At 32.7% G+C, this 17,840-nt stretch overlaps 2 protein-coding genes, 1 long non-coding RNA gene and 1 other non-coding gene across 6 annotated transcripts; 2 read left to right on the top strand and 2 right to left on the bottom strand.

The window, feature by feature from the left end:
- The first annotated feature begins 666 nt into the window (after positions 1 to 666).
- On the top strand, positions 667 to 739 carry TRNAE-CUC (transfer RNA glutamic acid (anticodon CUC)). The gene has a single exon. It is a non-coding gene; the product is annotated as a tRNA-Glu (tRNA).
- A 1,351-nt stretch (positions 740 to 2,090) lies between these two features.
- On the top strand, positions 2,091 to 8,405 carry LOC125874336 (LRR repeats and ubiquitin-like domain-containing protein At2g30105). The gene is made up of 10 exons (XM_049555210.1): positions 2,091 to 2,337; positions 2,449 to 2,543; positions 2,923 to 3,084; positions 5,016 to 5,126; positions 5,222 to 5,322; positions 6,351 to 6,488; positions 6,773 to 6,821; positions 6,988 to 7,053; positions 7,773 to 7,892; positions 7,976 to 8,405. The coding sequence occupies exons 1-10, from the start codon at positions 2,160 to 2,162 to the stop codon at positions 8,084 to 8,086; spliced, it is 1,131 nt and encodes a 376-aa protein (XP_049411167.1). The 5' UTR covers positions 2,091 to 2,159; the 3' UTR covers positions 8,087 to 8,405.
- Positions 8,406 to 10,647: 2,242 nt separating this feature from the next.
- On the bottom strand, positions 10,648 to 11,831 carry LOC125875124 (uncharacterized). Its single transcript, XR_007447346.1, has 2 exons — positions 11,608 to 11,831; positions 10,648 to 10,846 (listed from the first exon to the last, which is right to left on the bottom strand). It is a non-coding gene; the product is annotated as an uncharacterized LOC125875124 (long non-coding RNA).
- Positions 11,832 to 11,843: 12 nt separating this feature from the next.
- On the bottom strand, positions 11,844 to 15,244 carry LOC125875123 (putative pentatricopeptide repeat-containing protein At1g12700, mitochondrial). Of its 3 annotated transcripts, none has more exons than XM_049556209.1 (2): positions 13,280 to 15,244; positions 11,844 to 12,115 (listed from the first exon to the last, which is right to left on the bottom strand). In XM_049556209.1, exon 1 carries the CDS (start codon positions 15,216 to 15,218, stop codon positions 13,431 to 13,433), a length of 1,788 nt encoding a protein of 595 aa, XP_049412166.1. In that variant the 5' UTR covers positions 15,219 to 15,244; the 3' UTR covers positions 11,844 to 12,115; positions 13,280 to 13,430. The 3 variants fall into 3 exon arrangements, with proteins under 3 accessions (XP_049412166.1, XP_049412165.1, XP_049412167.1); XM_049556208.1 differs by having other exon boundaries at positions 11,844 to 12,007; XM_049556210.1 differs by having other exon boundaries at positions 11,844 to 11,970.
- Positions 15,245 to 17,840: the final 2,596 nt, after the last annotated feature.

Here is a 17,840-nt window from a genome sequence, read left to right as displayed (position 1 = left end):
ATCATGAGAAGAGGATTTTGTTTTCATTGAGCTAAGATAATATGTTGATACAATCTAAACACTACATTAAAATATACTCCTTCCGTTTGAATTTGTTTGATCACCTATTTTTTTTAGTTAATTTTAAAAAGAATAATTTTTTTTATTAGTTTTGTCTCTGAACTATTTCAAACTTAAAAACACCGTTCTATTTGACTAACTAAACTTAGATACATCTTTAATCTGTCACATAACATATATACCAAGTAGTCTCAAACTCTTATAAGAGCATGATTTTAATAAAAAATCGAGAAAAATGTTGTAAACACCCCTAAACTTGGCAAGAATTCAAAGGTGTATTTCACTCATGTTGCAAGATTGGAGGTATATTAAAGTTCAATTATTCAAGTAAAAGGGTGTTTTAAAGGTTGTTTGAAACTGAAACTAATAACTCATGTCGAGTTTAAGAGTGTTTTCAATACTTCTCTCGTCATTGTTTCAATAACTCTTTAATTTCAACTTTTCATATAACATGTTTAATACTACAAGATTGAAGAACATTTTGGTACATTTGACATATTTTTAATTTAAGACAACAAAATTCCAAAATTTTCTTTATTTTTTTAAACTTCGTCTCAAATTAAAATTATTAAACAAATAAAAAGGGAGGAAGTACAAAGCCAACAATCCGTTGTAGTCTAGTTGGTTAGGATACTCGGCTCTCACCCGAGAGACCCGGGTTCAAGTCCCGGCAACGGAATATCTTTTTTTTTTTTTTTTAATTTTCTTTAATTTCATCTTCTTTTGGTACATGCCCTAAAATGTACTGGTAATAATGGTAATATGATGTAAAATGCTAACTTGCTATTCACTAATTTAATTCTAATTGAAAAAAAAAGTTTGCCGTGGAATATGCATCAAACTATTAAAAGAAAATTGTTTATTGGAGTTGTTCTTGAATATTTGAAAATTGAAATAATTTTATGTTCCAATAAGTTTTTGGTAAAAAGTGAAAATTATCTATCACCAACGGGCATAATATTATCATATGCATCAAACTATTAAGAAAATACATTACCTATCGGAATTGTTTTTTAAAATTGAAACGATTTTATGGTCAAATAAGTTTTCGATAAAAAGTAAAAACTATCTATAACCAACGGGCATAATATTATCAATTATTGATATTGTTGTTTATTAATATTATCGATTATTGATATTGTTGTTTATTCTTTATTTCATGGCCATGTTATCAAAGTGAAAGGTAAATTATATAGAACAATTATAATATCAATTATGTTATATGATAGTGTTAATGTCGGAGTGCTAATTGCAAAAGTCTCAGCATACATAAGTTCTATAGAACAATTCTAAAAATTAAAATAGGTTCTAAATCCAAAGCTCCATGATTCCATGACTCTTTATTATGTAAACTAAAATGCTTTTTTCTCCAAACAAGTTGTAACATTATCCATGGCATGTTAGTTTGTGTTTAATATAATTAAGTTTGTACTCCTTCGGCTTCTAATTATTTGTTCATTTTTAATTGACACATCTATTTAGAAAACAATTATTGATATAGTGAGTTTACCATTTTACTCCTATTAATTATGAAGTGGATGAATTCAAAATTTAAGATTTTCAAGAAATTCTACCTTTTTGAAAGTAATTAATTGAGGGTATAATAGGTATAAAAAAATTGTCCTTTCTTGATTTGTCAAAATGGACAAGTAATTAGGGACAATTAAAAAAGGAAAAGTGGACACGTAATTAGACACAAAGGGAGTAATACATAAACATACTTGTAATTTAGATTTCAGTAAATATTTAAATTTCTATAAAATTAAACAAATAGATACATAAATTTTACTTGGAATAATGCACATAAAATATTATATAGGACATGAATTGCCTTATAAAACATGTCTCTATTTGTTTAAATTTAAGTCTCTATTTATATTATCAAATTACATAAATATTAGCTAAAGTCAAATTAAATTATCTTTTTATTTTCTTAATAGGCGGTGTAAAAAATGAAAATGATCAATGAAGTATATCTATAATTACTAATACTAAAAAATCTTTTGCTAGTATTTACATTTCACCAAGGAATGATAAATAATTTCGTCAAAAGGAATAATTGTTGTTTGAATTCAGAGATCGGCGGCGAGTAAAGAGAAATGGAGAAAGAGGGAAAAAGCGACGCCGATAACCGGAGTACAATCACAGTGAATGTTAAGTTCAGTGGTCGATCGATACCGGTGGAAATCTCCGACGAGTGCACTGTCAAACACCTCAAGTCTCTCCTTCAACCACTCACAAATGTCCTCTCTCGCGGCCAAAAACTCATCTTCAAAGGTATTTTTTCTTTCAATTCTAACCTATCAGCATTATTTCGTATACAATCGGAGCTCCAAAGAACTGAATATCAATGAATTTGATAGATGACATAATTTTTTTCATGAATAGGGAAAGTTTTGGTGGATGAAATAACATTGAAGTCATCGGAGGTTGGAAACGGTGCGAAGATCATGCTTATGGCTTCCCAGGGCTTACATCAAGGGGTAATTCTTTATTTTCCTTTACATTATACTCTATTGAGCATAACTATTTGGGATTAGTACTTATATGTGTTACTATACTTAGTTTGTTTATGGATTTGTACATAACTAGAAAATGGAGAGAACCTCTAGTATTGATAAGCTTCTCAGTTGTGTTAAAGGATAACATATTGATTACTAGAATGAATTAAGGCTACTCGGAGTAGAATGTATATTTAGATATAGGAGACTACAACTGATTTGGATTGAGGTGTAATTGATTGAGCCGTGCTTGTGACTTTCGAATTTTTGTAAAATTGAAAAACCAGAAATTCCACTGAATTTATCCCAGTTAGGTCCTGAACTTCTGCTTTCTTAAAGCTTATTTGTGTATATTGGATAGGATGGACCAATAAGAAAGGAAGCTTCCAACTTGCCCACAGCGAGGAGGATGCCTGAAGCTATGAGACCTAAAAGGGATGTTCCTCAAGTTCCTGTTGTGAAGAGCCAACTTGAACGGTGGAAGGCCACTGGGGTTGTTGCATTATCAGAATGCAATCTGAAGGTAAGACGAGAAGTAACTGACTTTGCTTTGTCCAATGATTTAGAACTTGTTCTTACCGTGAACAATCGCTATTGACGGGACAAGAGATACAATTGTTGAACTGGAACTCACTTTGATCCCAATCATATGCATATTGGAGTTGACCTAAAAATAGAATTGTTTGGTCTTTTCCTTTTTCCTTCTAATTCATTTTTTTAATTTTATATCTAATGCATTTTCTGGCTCGAGTAGGTGAGATAGCCAAGCTATTTCCTTCTCTTTCGTATACAATATGGGAAAAACCACTAAAGAAAAGAATCCATAAATTTATAAAAGTGGTCTAAGGGATTTGAACCTTTAATTGTTCTTCATTCTGGCTATAATATCAGTTTCAGTAATGGAGCTGTTAACAACTCATCCATCTGTATGGAGACTAATTTTGCAGTTTTACTCCAAATAGAACATGGCCTTTGGAGTAGATCCCCAGTATCTTTAGAAAGATCTTAGGTGTGAGTTGTAACTCCACCAGTTGTGCAGTCTAAACAAAAAACAAAATTCTATCTCCCCTCCACTATGAATAAAGCTGCCAAAAGAGAGGAGTATTGTCAAATAGATTCAATACATTTTGAATAAAACAAAATCCTTCCCTGACATGTTTTATTCCAATTTAAAACTTTGGCTGATAGATGGGCTGAATATTGTTCATTTGTGGGAAATTGGAGGACCAAGTGTCATGACCTTCCTCATAGGCCATAGCTTGTGACAAAATGTTGTATCTCCATTTTGTTCATCTTTTGAACTTATTTATTGCATCACCAAAACCAAAATGACCACCCCAGTGTTGTGAAAGGCGCCCACCTTTCGCCAAAGGCGATAAGGCGAGGCGAGGCGAGGCTGTTATGCCTATTTACAGTGAGGCGAGGCTAGATTAAATAGGCGAGCTATGGCGGCAATATGGCAATGGCAATGGCAATGGCGAGGCGTGGCGGCGCCTTTTTTATTTTTATTTTTTAAAAAGGTGCGACTTAATAATATTAGTCAAAATTAGGGTTTCTGCAAACTTTCATTCAGTCGCGACTCGTGACTTCTTCTATCGGAATCGTCGAGCACTCGAGCTTCTTCTACTCTTCTCCTTTGCACGAGTCGCGTCTGCCAGGTATGACTACGAAGACCTCTTCTTCTTCAGTCAGTTCTCTTCTTCTTCTTCTTCTCTTCTTTTCAGTTTTTCTCTACTTCAGTCTGTCTGCTCACTGCTCTGTTTTCGTGGTAGTGAACTGCTCTGTTTTGTCGCTCACTGGCCACTGCTCACTGCTGTCTATATTTAAAAAATAATAATTTGATCCTTCTATATTAATTTAGTTTTATACTAATTAATATAGTATTTATTTGTCAATTGTCTTTTGAATTATTGGGTCTTTAAAGTTCTAGATTTTTAGCATCTACTATTAGTTTTTGAATTGAAATATTTGCTAATATATGTTACTGCTATTGAGATTTTGGATATATGCAATTAAATATTTTTAATTGTTGGTATTAATTGGCGCCTCAATTCAAAAAGGCGAGCGCCTCGCCGCGAGAAAAGATGCAGTCATGTAGAGAAAAGAAAAAAGAAATAAAATACTACCGTGCAGTTCAAACTTATTGAATGAATGTTGGGTTATTCTGAGAGCACATTTAGCCTGCATTAATCAGATAAAATCCCTCTATATATCATTTGTGCATGTACATATTGTGTATCCAGTATGAGAGTATACTATGGTCAAATGGTAAATTCATCTTAGCCAAGTAGTAGGACCAAGTTTGATTCCTTCTATCGCCCAAGAGTTATTTATCTACTTGTGTTAAATCGTAAATAGCATTATGTACGTCCTGAAACTACGTTCGCAGCCGATTCTTTTTGCTTTTTCCTCCTCTTGAAGATATTGCTTTCATTACATATTGGAACTTGATAGGTCTTGCCTGATGAAGTGTTGACCTGCGGACCTTCCGCTAGAGTCCTGGATCTCAGCCACAACGCCATACAGCATCTTCCAGCTGCAATTAATAGCTTGAGTTCTCTTCAGGTCAGTAGAGCTGACTTCTTTATATTTCTTTGAAATTGCGATTTATTCACTTGTTTGAGGCAGAAATTTATTTTGGTATTGTTTCTGCTTCCCAGAAATTGATCCTCAATGGGAATGAAATTATGGATAATTCCTTAAGCTGGGAAGAGCTAGCTTCTATAAAGAGTCTTATGGTTATCTCACTGAACCAAAACCAGTAAGTCCCCCTCATCAGCATATTACTCTCCAAGCTGAATTGGATTCACCAATATATTGCATCGCCTCTATTTAATTGAAGTAGAAACGTATTCTTTTCTGCACCATTAAATGATGGCTACACCAAACATGTATGTACATTTGAGTGTGAGGGACAATAATTGCAATGTCATAGTTCTCATTTATTGTTTTCATAAAATTAAAATATGAAAACTGAAGTATATCAATGAGTAATATAAGTTGTTGAATTTCTAGTATTCAAATGTTAAGTTGCATCATTGGAATGTTAGTCATTCCAAGTTTTCCTTTGACATACAGCTTGAAACTAAATTGTAAAATTCACTCACAGTTTTCTGTCTTATATACTTTCAGAATAGTCGAATACTTACGAAAACATAATTGAAAAATTGTCAATTGTCATGGTCTCTCAAATGTTTGAATAGGTTGGCTTTTACATATCAGTTTATAGTTTATTTGAACTAGTGATTGGGTATTGGCAATTTCTATGTTAACTCAATTTGTTCTCACAAAAATATTATAAAGCTTTTAATCGGTTCTTTAGTTACTCAGTTTTAACTTGTAAGTGCCAAATTGGTTATCAGACAACCCATTTGCTAAAGTATAAAAACCGTTCCAATGTATAAGATTCACATATAACTTAAGACAGTTGGACGATGGATATAAGCCCAAATACTGCTTTTGGCAGAGGGGAGAGACCAATTCTTCATGCTTGTAGTGTTTGGTGGATTGTAAATTGTACCAAGGCAAGTCTAATCATAAAACAACATTATTTATTGACTGACCCTCTCAAACATGCATGAAAACTGAAAATAAAGCTGTCTATCTTTCATTCACAAAATACATGGTATTAATTTTTTGGTCAGTGACATTCAGATGTCGTTTTGTGTTACAATTTTATTTTCTGATACATCTTACTCTGTTTACCAACCTCAATCATATATCATATGCCATTATTTCGTATAAAGGTTTCTTGTATGATTGTATCAAGTAGTCTTCTTTGGTATGCAGCATAGCAACACTGCCTCCTGAGGTCGGCACTTTGACCGGTCTGAGACAACTTCATATTGCACATAACGAGTTAACAGGTCTCCCATCTGAGATAGGTCTGCTGACCAGCCTTGAGGTTCTGAAAGTTAACAACAACAGGTAATTAGGTAATTTGAAGTACTGAAACAAAAAAAGATATTTCAATGATATGGAATCAGCGTGAAATTGCATGTCCAAACGCTGATTCCATCTCACGATTCCATATCGTGATATGGTATCGCATGGCCAAACGCCTACTTAGTGTTTTACGTTATTGTTCCCTCTCCTCCTTTTCTGGAGGTCATGGATGTTTTGGAGTCTGTTGATTTTCTTTTTATCTTTTATTTTTCTTTGAAGTGATAAGGACCTAAGTTACGTTTGTAAGCTTGACCTTTTAATTGCAGGATACGCTCTATTCCGGAAAGTATAGGGGGTTGTGTTTCTCTTATTGAGGTAAAAAAGGGCATATTTTCATCTACCCACTTGTCTTCTCTTCTCTTTCATTAACTGGAATCATGAAATCCAAAATATAGGCTGAAACCTGCAATAAGTTCCAGCGTTTATTGTTTCTTGTGATGTTATTACCTATATACAGATAACGTGATTCTATATGGTGTAGGTTGATCTTTCATCTAATCTTTTGGTAGAGCTGCCAGAAACAATTAGCAAACTAAAGGACTTAAAGGTCTGTCTTCATCTATACATTTTTCGTTTTCTCTTTTGAAGTCATTCTTCAAAATACCACTTCAGTTTACAGCTTTTTATATGCAATATAAAAAAAAAAATCTTGTTTTTTTTTATAAATGCCGTACAGAAAAGAACTTGCAAATGTTTTACGAAATTAGCTTATATATGCTCAAGTACTGGTTGTTAGACATTGGTAAAGAATGTAACATAGTTTTCTAAGATAGAGCATAGCCTGGATGGACATTTATGTATCAGCTCTAGAACATTCAGCTATGACATTTTAAACCAAACTAGAGGATTTACTGCCATAATCTGCTGGACCGACACCATTTGCTTGGATAAAAGCACAGCACATGATAGGTAAAATTTAATCATGGTTAAGCGAAAAACTTGGTTTTATCAATTGGCGCTAGTAAGTTTATACTGCACATTATAGGGGCATGTCACGAGTTTAAATGCTGCCACAGAAATATTCAAGTGGAGAAGGATAGATGGTAGTCCATTATCACATAGTGTCAAACTGTGTGCCAACCAACTCCCAGGGATCTCTCAGTTATCAAAAGGGAAAAAATGTTGTTTTCTTTGCAAGGCACGACACAAATTTCTTTAGTCAACAATGTTTTCTGAAACATCTAGCATCATGTGATGGCCTCTTTTACCTGACAGTATGTTTTTGCCCCAATTATTTGTGTGGTTCATGTCCGATTACTGGTGCAGGCACTTTATCTTAGGAACAACGGGCTCAAATCCCTTCCTAGCAGCATTTTTACACAGTGCTGTCAACTCTCTACACTAGATCTCCATGGAACTGAAATAACTATAGATGTTATCTGCCAGGTAGTAAATTATTTACTACTATAAAGTATAAACAGTAATATGCTCTATCTAGTATGCCTCTTACGATTTTCAAACAATCACAGATTGAAGGATGGGAGAATTTTGATGAGAGAAGACGCTCGAAGCATCAGAAACAACTGGACTTCAGAGTGAGCAGCTCTGGCAAATTTGACGAAGGAGCTGATCAAAGCTGATAAGGCCTGATACAAATTGCTCGGTAACTCGGTTTTATATACACCCTGACATACATTTGCATAGTGATCCCTAGCAAACTTTACAGAAGAATTTTGTAGTACCTGTTAAGATACATCAAGAAATTATAATGAGCATACTTGCTCCTCTGTGCACTTCCTAAAGATGATTAAATTTTCTGAAGGCTTACTATAAAGCTTTCTGCATCTTCTCAAACTGTTACATATATAGTTGAATGAAAATTCCCTTTTAAGGATACATATTACAAATTGCTGAACCCCTAAAGAATTGAATTATTTGACTTGCCAGTTGAAAGTTACATACTCCCTCCGTTAGAGATGGATCCAAAATTTATATTTTGCGGGTTCAATATTTAAAGTTTTTTATCCTTGAATCGTTGTATCTATTGTTTATTATAATTTTTTTTAATGTTTTACTCATAAATTATACATCACACCAAAAGTACTGGGTTCAGATGAAGTCGGTACCAAAGAGCTACATCCGTCCTTGCCTCCCATCTCAATTTTTGTGGCACAATTGAAATTTCGAGAGTCATAATTAAGTTTTTCTTTTATTTGAATTTTTTTATGTCTTTAATTTTTTGTATGTATTCAAGTGCTCCGTCTGCAAGCCATTGGATCAGTTTGTCTTATTGAAAGGTTGGCTAAATGCCAATGAAACTTTGTACGCGCTATTCTCTTCAGCACTTAAAAGAGAGATTTCTCATATTCAGATTACAAGTTGGGGAATCGAATTCTTATCATAACGAATGGATTTGCCCACATAGTGACTCATGACCTAGATCCAACATTCAACATCTCTCACATCACTCGTGATATATTAGATTCAAATCACTATCAGGTTAACAACACACATAATTCATACAAATAAATAGTTTGTGTGACGTGCAGCTCTACATAGGAATTCAATCACACGAGGAGAGAATTCACTAATATGATGATCTTTTTTTTTCCTCACAATACCTCAAACATTTAGGGCCCGTTTGGCCATGCGATATGGTATCATAATATGGTATTATGATATGGAATCATGAGATGAAATTTTTTGGACATGCGATATGGAATTTTTGTGTTGTATATTTTCTCATAAACATAAAAATCCCATAAGTTGTAAAACTATTAAAATAGCCCCAATTGTTTATTCAATCTTATCAAATAAACAAAAATTATAAAATCGCATAATAAATTATTACAAAGTTATTTGTTCTTCAGTTAAATAATTGTTTCATCTAACTTTAATTTAATTTAAAAAAATTGAACATAAATTGTACTTGATATGTTCATATCTCTCAACTACTCTTACAAATAACCTATAAAGTAGAAAAAAAACATACATTAGTNTCTCACGACATCATATCGTGATATGATATCGCATGGCCAAACGCCTACTTAATAATTAAAATTTTAGTTGATTTCAAAGTTCTAAATATCAAGAAAATAGTAAATGACAATTTGTCTATTGTAGAGTATGAAGGGCAAAAAGTTCAACATTTCTAAGCACCTTAATATTATAAATATAATGTCATAAAATTATTAAAAAATTGATAAAAAGATAATCTATCAAGTTTGACTAAAAAAGTAGTTTGCAATATAAAATACGAATCAATGCTCCTAAAACAAATAAAATTGAAAATATAACATAAGTTCTAAATTCAAAACAAAACATTTAACATGATAATTTTATGTCAAATTTCAATATAGCATACATAAGTATGATTTAAAAGAAAAGGAAAACGTAAGTCCATAACCTTATTCAATGATGAATTCTACTTTAATTTAAAAATTTGAATACTAACAAAATTATACCAGTGAATTTTTTTTAGATAATACGAAAAATCACATGGAATCACGTGTTGAGAATGAGAAGGAAATGAAATATAAATAAAATATAATGTAAAATTAAAAAAAAAAAATATTAGAAACCAATAGAATAATAAAAATTAAAAAGAATTTAAAATAATAGAAGTAAAAAATAAATTAAAACGAAAAGAAAGAAAATTAAGACGTGATTAGCACCATGTAATTACCAGCAATTCATTACACCAAATTACCCACTGACCAAGTAATTACATGACCAACCAAACATGTCAGGCAAGTAGTTACACCAAATCCACCAACCAAGATGGCTTTCCAAACAAGCCCTTGGAGATCAAATTTCAAGGTAATTAGGAAAAAACAATAGTTTAACTGTTTAAATGTGTCTAAGTTGGGAGGTGATATGCCTTCTTTTTAAAGGGACCTTATAGTTCGAATAGGAGGATTTCAGAAGAGGCTCGAAATATTCCCTAGCTATTATACTATGCCTTCTTTTAAAAAATATACTAAGTTTTTGATACTAAAGGTAAAAAGGAAATTAATAGGAAATACAATCCAAGAACTTATACAAGACCTTTTAATCCCCGCTTGCTCCATGGACTAACCTTCTGAGCCAAGAGTCAAAACATGTTAGAACTTGAAGTTTTTCTCATGGGGTAAATGAGGTCGAAAGTTCAAGACCTCTTTTTTGCAAATCACCCACTGACATGATTAACCCCAAAATGGTCAAAAACTCATCCAAGTTGATTCGAAATAGAAGCTATGCATGAAAGATCTCAAAATCTTACTAGAAATGTTCCACAAATACATAATAATTCATGAAGGTAAACCACTCATGCAGATGCAGCAACCATTCCTTGTCGCCGCTCCAATCCAACCACAACAAGATACTATTACAAGAACTGCTCCGATACAAATATTATGAGCCTGCAGCATATCAAATAAGTCAATTAGTTTTCAGCATGAAATTCAAACTTGGAGAGGAAGCAGAACATCAGATATGAGTCATCCAAAACGAATAATCTTGTCATTCTATAATCTTAATAAATCATGGAGTCAAGTTCTGAGGATTCAAACCGACTCAAAACTACAGATATGTTATGAAGAGAAGGCAGTAGTGTCTGTTTACAGTACAAATGGCACAAACAAACAGGTAAAGACCATATATAATTTGTCAGAAACTTATGGAGCAAACTCCTAAAGCACATTCAAATTAAACTAGGAAGTGGTAGAAAATTGCTATTCAGGTAAGACGAATGGATATGGAACAGGCCATTCAAGGAGCAATTTCCCAGGATTTTCAGCTTTGCAACAGTAGAAGTGTATCAGTCTCAAAAAGGATAGAATATAACCTTTGGAAAGAAGGTGTAGTGACTGTGAAAGGGAGGAATGAGCCAGGAAGCTGATAGACTATGTTGCAAAGTATTTAAGCTTATCTTCACTGAAAAAGGCAAGAGGTCTGAGAAATGAAGCAAAAACTAATACCTGTCACCAATTGCATCACTTTCTTACTTCAGTTTCTAATGCGACCATGATGAGCTTGTTCTACAACCCACACAAACAAATTTGACATCATTTTAAAAGAATGTCTTGCAATCTAACTACAGATCTAACTAGAATAGCATTTGGCATGAAACACATTTCAATACTGCACTTTTCTTTTATATGAGAAGAGCCATCAAATTTACCTCTTCTGTCATAAAGTTCCCAACTTCTGTTGCTTGGATAATCTTCCCAGTTCTATGACTTCCCTGACGTAATCTGATTCAAGAGAGTTAATGAGAGAGAGAGTAGGAGAAAAAGAAAGTACAAAGAGCATTTGGTTGAAATAAATTACATATGACCGACGATTTGTGTCGGCAACTAGTAAATCACCTTGCAAAACTAGACAATAGAAAATGGAGAATTAAAACTTTTAAATTAAAACTTTTATCTCCAATTTTTAAGTGAAGCTCTTGTATGATGTCAAGGACGGAAGGATTCTCCCTTATAAAGTTTATCAAAAACCCAGTTGTAGTTGCATCAAATGAGAAGCCCCTTCCAGCTATTTCCTTCATGAAAGATGCCATTTCACTAATTTTGTTGCACCTGAGAAATCCTTGCACAACAACATTGTAAGTGACATAGTTGGGAAAACAACCATTGTCTTCCATCTTCCTTGGAATATCTTTAGATTCATCCAAAAAGCCTTCAAGACTATTTTACTATGTCACCCTTTGAATATAATAAATACAATGTCTTGAAAAATATAATAGGAAAATGACTATGATTAATGGTAAGGGTAAATTAGGAACTAAAGAGTTATTTGGTGTGATGGATAAGAGAATTTAATCCAGGGAAAATTTTTAAGTGGTCATTAATTTGTTGTTTGGTTGCAAAGGGTGGGATAACTTATCCTAGGATTAACCATTAATCCAGGGATAAGTTATCCCTCCATGGGGTGGAATAATAATCCAAGGATAAATTAGGTAATCCAACCCAAACAAGAAAGGAATATTAGAAAAAAAAAACTGAAAAATACTTATGATTTCCTATTTGGATAGAAATTCTATCCAAACTTGAGTCTATTACAAGGAAATAAGGTTGAGAAATGGTCACCAAGCTGGATTTATCAATTATGGGGCAACAGATGGGTTGAATGGGCTGAGCTGAAATCCAATGGCAGAAGTGGTGGCATTATAATACTTTGGGAAAAAAGACAATGGACAGTCAGAGAAATTCATAGGGGCAGTTACACCATTTCATGTTTGATGGAGAGTACAAGAGGAGTTCAGATGGGGTTTCACAGGTGTTGTCTACGGACCTCACAACAATCCAGAAAGAGAGCTATTGTGCTATGAACTTGCAGCAGTACGGGATTTATGGAATGATTGGTGGGTAGTTGGAGAGGACTTTAATGTTTGCAGGTACAAGAGTGAGAAAAACAACGGTAGTAGAAGATCCAACGCAATAAACAACTTCAGTGAATTCATTCTTAATCTGGGAATTATTGATTTACGGGAAACTTCTCTTGTTTCATGGGTGAAGACTCTCTGCAAGCCTCTAGAATAGACAGATTTCTAATCTCCCCGGGTGGAATGATACTTTCGACTTAATAAAGTTACCAAAAACAAGTATTACATTCAATACTTATGTATTTTAATATTTGAATACTTTCCTGAAATATCAATTATAAAAATAAAAATAGTGAAATAAGGTAATGAGAAGTTGTTTTGCTTTCTACAGCAAATGTTAATCAATGTATTACGTTAATTGCCAAAACTGTGATTTGTTTAAAAAGAGGGGAGAGGTTGGGTTATGTTGGGTGAGTTGGGTTACAACCCATTGTTTGACCCAGTAAAAATATAGGAAGTGGTTTACCTTTTCAATAAGCCTGCCTGCAAATCCCAAGCGACGTTCTAATTGGCTTTTCTGCTTCAACAACTGCATTAGAAAGCATTTCTTTTGCAGTGCTAAAAGGAAATTGTATCACAATGATAGTGTAGCCGAATAAATCAGGCGAAAGAAATATTCACTTCATAATTTTTGAGTGAAGCTCTAGTATCATGTCAAGGACGGATGGACTCTCCCTTAGAACGTTTACCAATAACTCAGTTGTAGTTGCATCAAATGAGAAACCCCTACCCGTCATTTCCTTCATAAAAGTTGTCATTTCAGTAATTTTGCTACACCTGAGAAATCCCTGCACAAGGACATTGTAAGTGAAGACATTTGGCAGATAACCATTCTCCTCCATTTTTCTTAGCATATCATTAGCTTCATCTAACAACCCTTCAAGACATAATCCATTAATCATTATATTGTATGTTCTCACATTCGGTAGCACTCCAATTAAAGGAAGATTCTCAAAAATGGCACGAGCTTCGTCGAGTTTACCATTTTTGCACAAGCCACCAATGACAATATTGTATAAAATAATATCAGTATCTTCTCTCTTTCTTTCCAACTTATTAAAGAGCGACAAAGCTTCTTCAACAAGTCCATACTTAAAATAACCATTGAGCAAAGTGCCATGAATGTAAAAATTAGGTATGGGCCCTGCAGATAGCATCTCAGCAAAGAATTTTTTTGCATGGCCTATTCTTCCAACTTTAAAAAGACCTTGCAAGATAGTATTGTAGGTAACGACATCAGGTTTTGATCCCTTTTGAGAAATTTCACAAAACAACTGCATGGCCTCATCCACTTTCTTTTTCTTACAGTATCCATTTATTAGTATGGTATAGCTAATAATGTTAGGCTCAATGCCCTTATCGATCATGATATTGAAAATTCTCCTCGATCTATCGACTTGACCACGCAAACAATATCCATCCATTATCGCATTATATGTGATTATATCAGGCTCTACACCTTTTCTGACCATGTGTTTCATTACTTCCTCGGCATCTTCAACTTTCCCTTCTTTGCATAGTCCATCTGTTAGTATGTTGAAGGTGTGCACATCTGGATACATAGTAAGGTTCACCATCTCCGAGAACAAAGTTTTAACCTTTTCCCACTGACCGAGCTTACACAAACCATCAATTATTGAATTATATGTGACTATGTTTGGAGGAATGTCTTTTTGCTTCATCTCGTTCAGAATGTTGATAGCAGCATCTAAGTTTCCATCTTTGCAAAGAGCATCTATAACAATGTTGTAGATATATATGTTGGGCTTGGTGTTACCTTGTTCCATTAACCGGAGCAAACCTAAAGTTTTTTGAGTATGACCCCTTTTGCTGAGCCCATTCATTACAGTTGCATACATGAAGTCATTGGGCTCACAGATATCCTCTCTCACCAATTTTTTGAACAATTCAACAGCATCTCTGACCTTATTTTCACTAAAGAGTCCCCTTATTAAAGTGGTAAAGGTGACAACATTAAACGGAATGCCATTCTTCAAGTAAATGGGTAACACAGAAAATGCACAATCAGCAGAGTAATGCATAAGGCAATAACTGTTAATCACACTAGTCAAGATGAAGCCATCAATTGGGATACCCAATTTCTGCATTTGTCGAAAAAGAAAAAGGACAGCAGAGTAATGTTTAATCTTTATCATAGTCTTAAACAATTTAGAGAAATGGACAACTGAAGGAAGAGGCTTCATTGTAACCATTTGATGGAAGAGAGTAACAGCATCATCTAAATTGCTGCTATTTACACCAATTTTATCCTTTACTGGAATAGATTTATTACTGTAATGGCAAGAAGAACAAGTTCTCACAGTAATTGCTGAATCAGCAAAGAAAGAGACAAAGGGAATACCATTGCAATTGCCATTGCCATTTTGCAGAGAAATTCTCCTCATCTTCTTCAATGGCTATATCTCTATGTGCCCTAATTTTATTTTATTTTGTAATAAGTTTTCATTTGGGTGCGTGGGTGTGGCGAAGTGTATTAGAAAAATGGCCTAATATATACTACATCCGTTTACTTTTAATTGTAACTAGGTAAATTATTCGTACTTTGCACGGGGTTGAACTCTTTTATTAAGCTTACATATGATTATTCAGTAATATCCATATTTTTGATACATACTCTACATTATCAACAATATTTTATCTTAAGGCAAAACATTCCTCCGAAGTCTTAAAGTGTTATATTAATAACATACGCATAAACTAATGACTGCAAAAAACATACCAGGATCTGTAACAATAGAATGAAATAGAAAGAAAAAAATTGAGCCCATTGATTGCAAAGTGTCCCTTAAGGAAATAATTCTCCTGTAGTACCCAAGGTTTAAGGAATAAATCCTCTCAGGATAGAACGATTCTATTCATCGGTGTATTGATACAAATACAATGGTGTAGTTAGTCACTCAACAGGAGCAAAGTACACGAATATTTATTTGTGCAGAAGAAGAAGAAGAGGTTCAGAATTTTCGTTGTTTTAAAATGAGAGGAAATCCCTCTATTTATAGACAACAAAGGGTAGCGTCAACAAATGTATGTTGTGCTTTATCGGAAATGTCACAACTCTTTAGAAAAGTTACAACCCGTTAGAAAGGTAACAACCTTTCATAAAAGTCACAACTTTTCATAAAAGTCGCAACTCTTCATAAAAGTCGCAACTTTTCATAAAAGTCATAACTTTTTATAAAAGTCACAATTTTTCATTAAAGTCGCAACTCTTTATAAAAGTCACAACTTTTCATAAAAGCCACAGCGTTTCATGAAAGGGGAAGCTAGTTTTGAAAATAAATAAATTTAAAAAGGAATCTTGTTTTGTGGTGGCACCACGTAGGCGGGCCTAGAGTTCTCTTATATATATATATATATATATATATATATATATATACTAGTTTTACGGCACGTGTGTTGCACGTGTGTATTGTATATATAATATATGATGTTATAAAATAGAATTAATATTACTAAATTAAAGTTTTTTAGTAAATAATTATAATTGAACAAACATATGACAAGTGTTTTTAAAATATTAATACATATTGTCATAGAGTTACTTGTATTTTAAGATCAAAATGACCAGATATCATTAAAACATTTTAAAATACATTCAAAGTTAAAATAGGAGAGAAAGTGACATTTTTTTAATAATATTATTTCTTACTTCACTCAATTTTATAAACAAATCTAACATATCTTTTACTAAATAGAAATAGAAAAAAAAATGTCACCAATAGCCTTTCCTCTTGAGGTTATGAACATAAATGATGTACACCGTTTAAGTACAAATTTTATCTTAAATATTCATACTTGAAATTTAGTATGTGCATGACACTAATAGGGATTACCATAAGTATTTCAATATCTTTACCTTTATATGTAACATATCATTTACTAAATATTATTACTCTATTAATATTTGAGTAAGACTATCATAGAGAGGTAATTTTACCAAAATGTGTACTTGGTTGTTATCATGAATGATGGTTATATATACTTAAGTAGAATAATTTAATTTTAATATATGAATAACATCACAATCATTTTATTAAGTTTCTACCTTATCTTTGTGGAATTGTAGTCTTCTCTTTTTTTCCACCGCATACATATCATATAGTTGTTGTCTAATGAAAGTATTTAGTATCTTATAGAAGTTGTATCATGATATAAAATATTTAAATCTTTCAATAATAAAAATTAATAGATTAATAAAATGTAAAGTATTAATTATTGAATGGGAAAAGGGTCTGAAAAATATCCCAATTTTGGCCGAATTTGTTGTTACGATACCAAACTTCCATGAGGACCTATTACCCCCCTAGACTATTTAATACCGTATTTTTACCCCCTGAACTATTTCATAGTGTATTTTAAAGGTATATATGTGCCCACGTGGACACATTACTATTTATAATTATGCAATATTTTTTATGTCCACGTGGGCACATATATATGTTTAAAATACGGCATTAAATAGTTTATGGGGGTAATAGGTCCTCATAAAAGTTTTGTATCATAATAGCAAATTCGACCAAAATTGAGGTATTTTTCAAACTCTTATCCCTTATAAAATCATTAATTTGATTTAAGATCATTTTATGATCAATCACTATTTTCTTATCTATTTTTATATAGCTAGAAAGGAGTGTGTCTTGTGACATAAAGAAAAAAATATATGGAACAATACATAGAGACGAAAATATATGTTCATGCTATATACACTCTAGTGTCCATTTGATTTAAATCTCTTGTCACCAACACTTTACTTTCTCCGTTCATTTTTACGTACATATCTATTAAAAGTAATTATAATTATGGTTATTTTATCATATTATAAGTAAAAGTTAAAATCTATTTTTGAAATAGAGAATTTAACATCAAAACTAATAATTCAATGGACTACGTTGATACCTATTATGTTAGAGAAATTAGGAAGAAATTCCTTCGTTTGAGGGAAACGAATAAAAAATAAAAAAACAAAGAAGAAATATCTTACCCAAATCATATGCCTTTTTTCATAT

This window comes from Solanum stenotomum, chromosome 8 (genome assembly GCF_019186545.1).
Source record: "Solanum stenotomum isolate F172 chromosome 8, ASM1918654v1, whole genome shotgun sequence".
In the NCBI taxonomy this organism is placed as follows: domain Eukaryota; kingdom Viridiplantae; phylum Streptophyta; class Magnoliopsida; order Solanales; family Solanaceae; genus Solanum; species Solanum stenotomum.
This window is presented reverse-complemented; position numbering and strand designations above follow the sequence as displayed.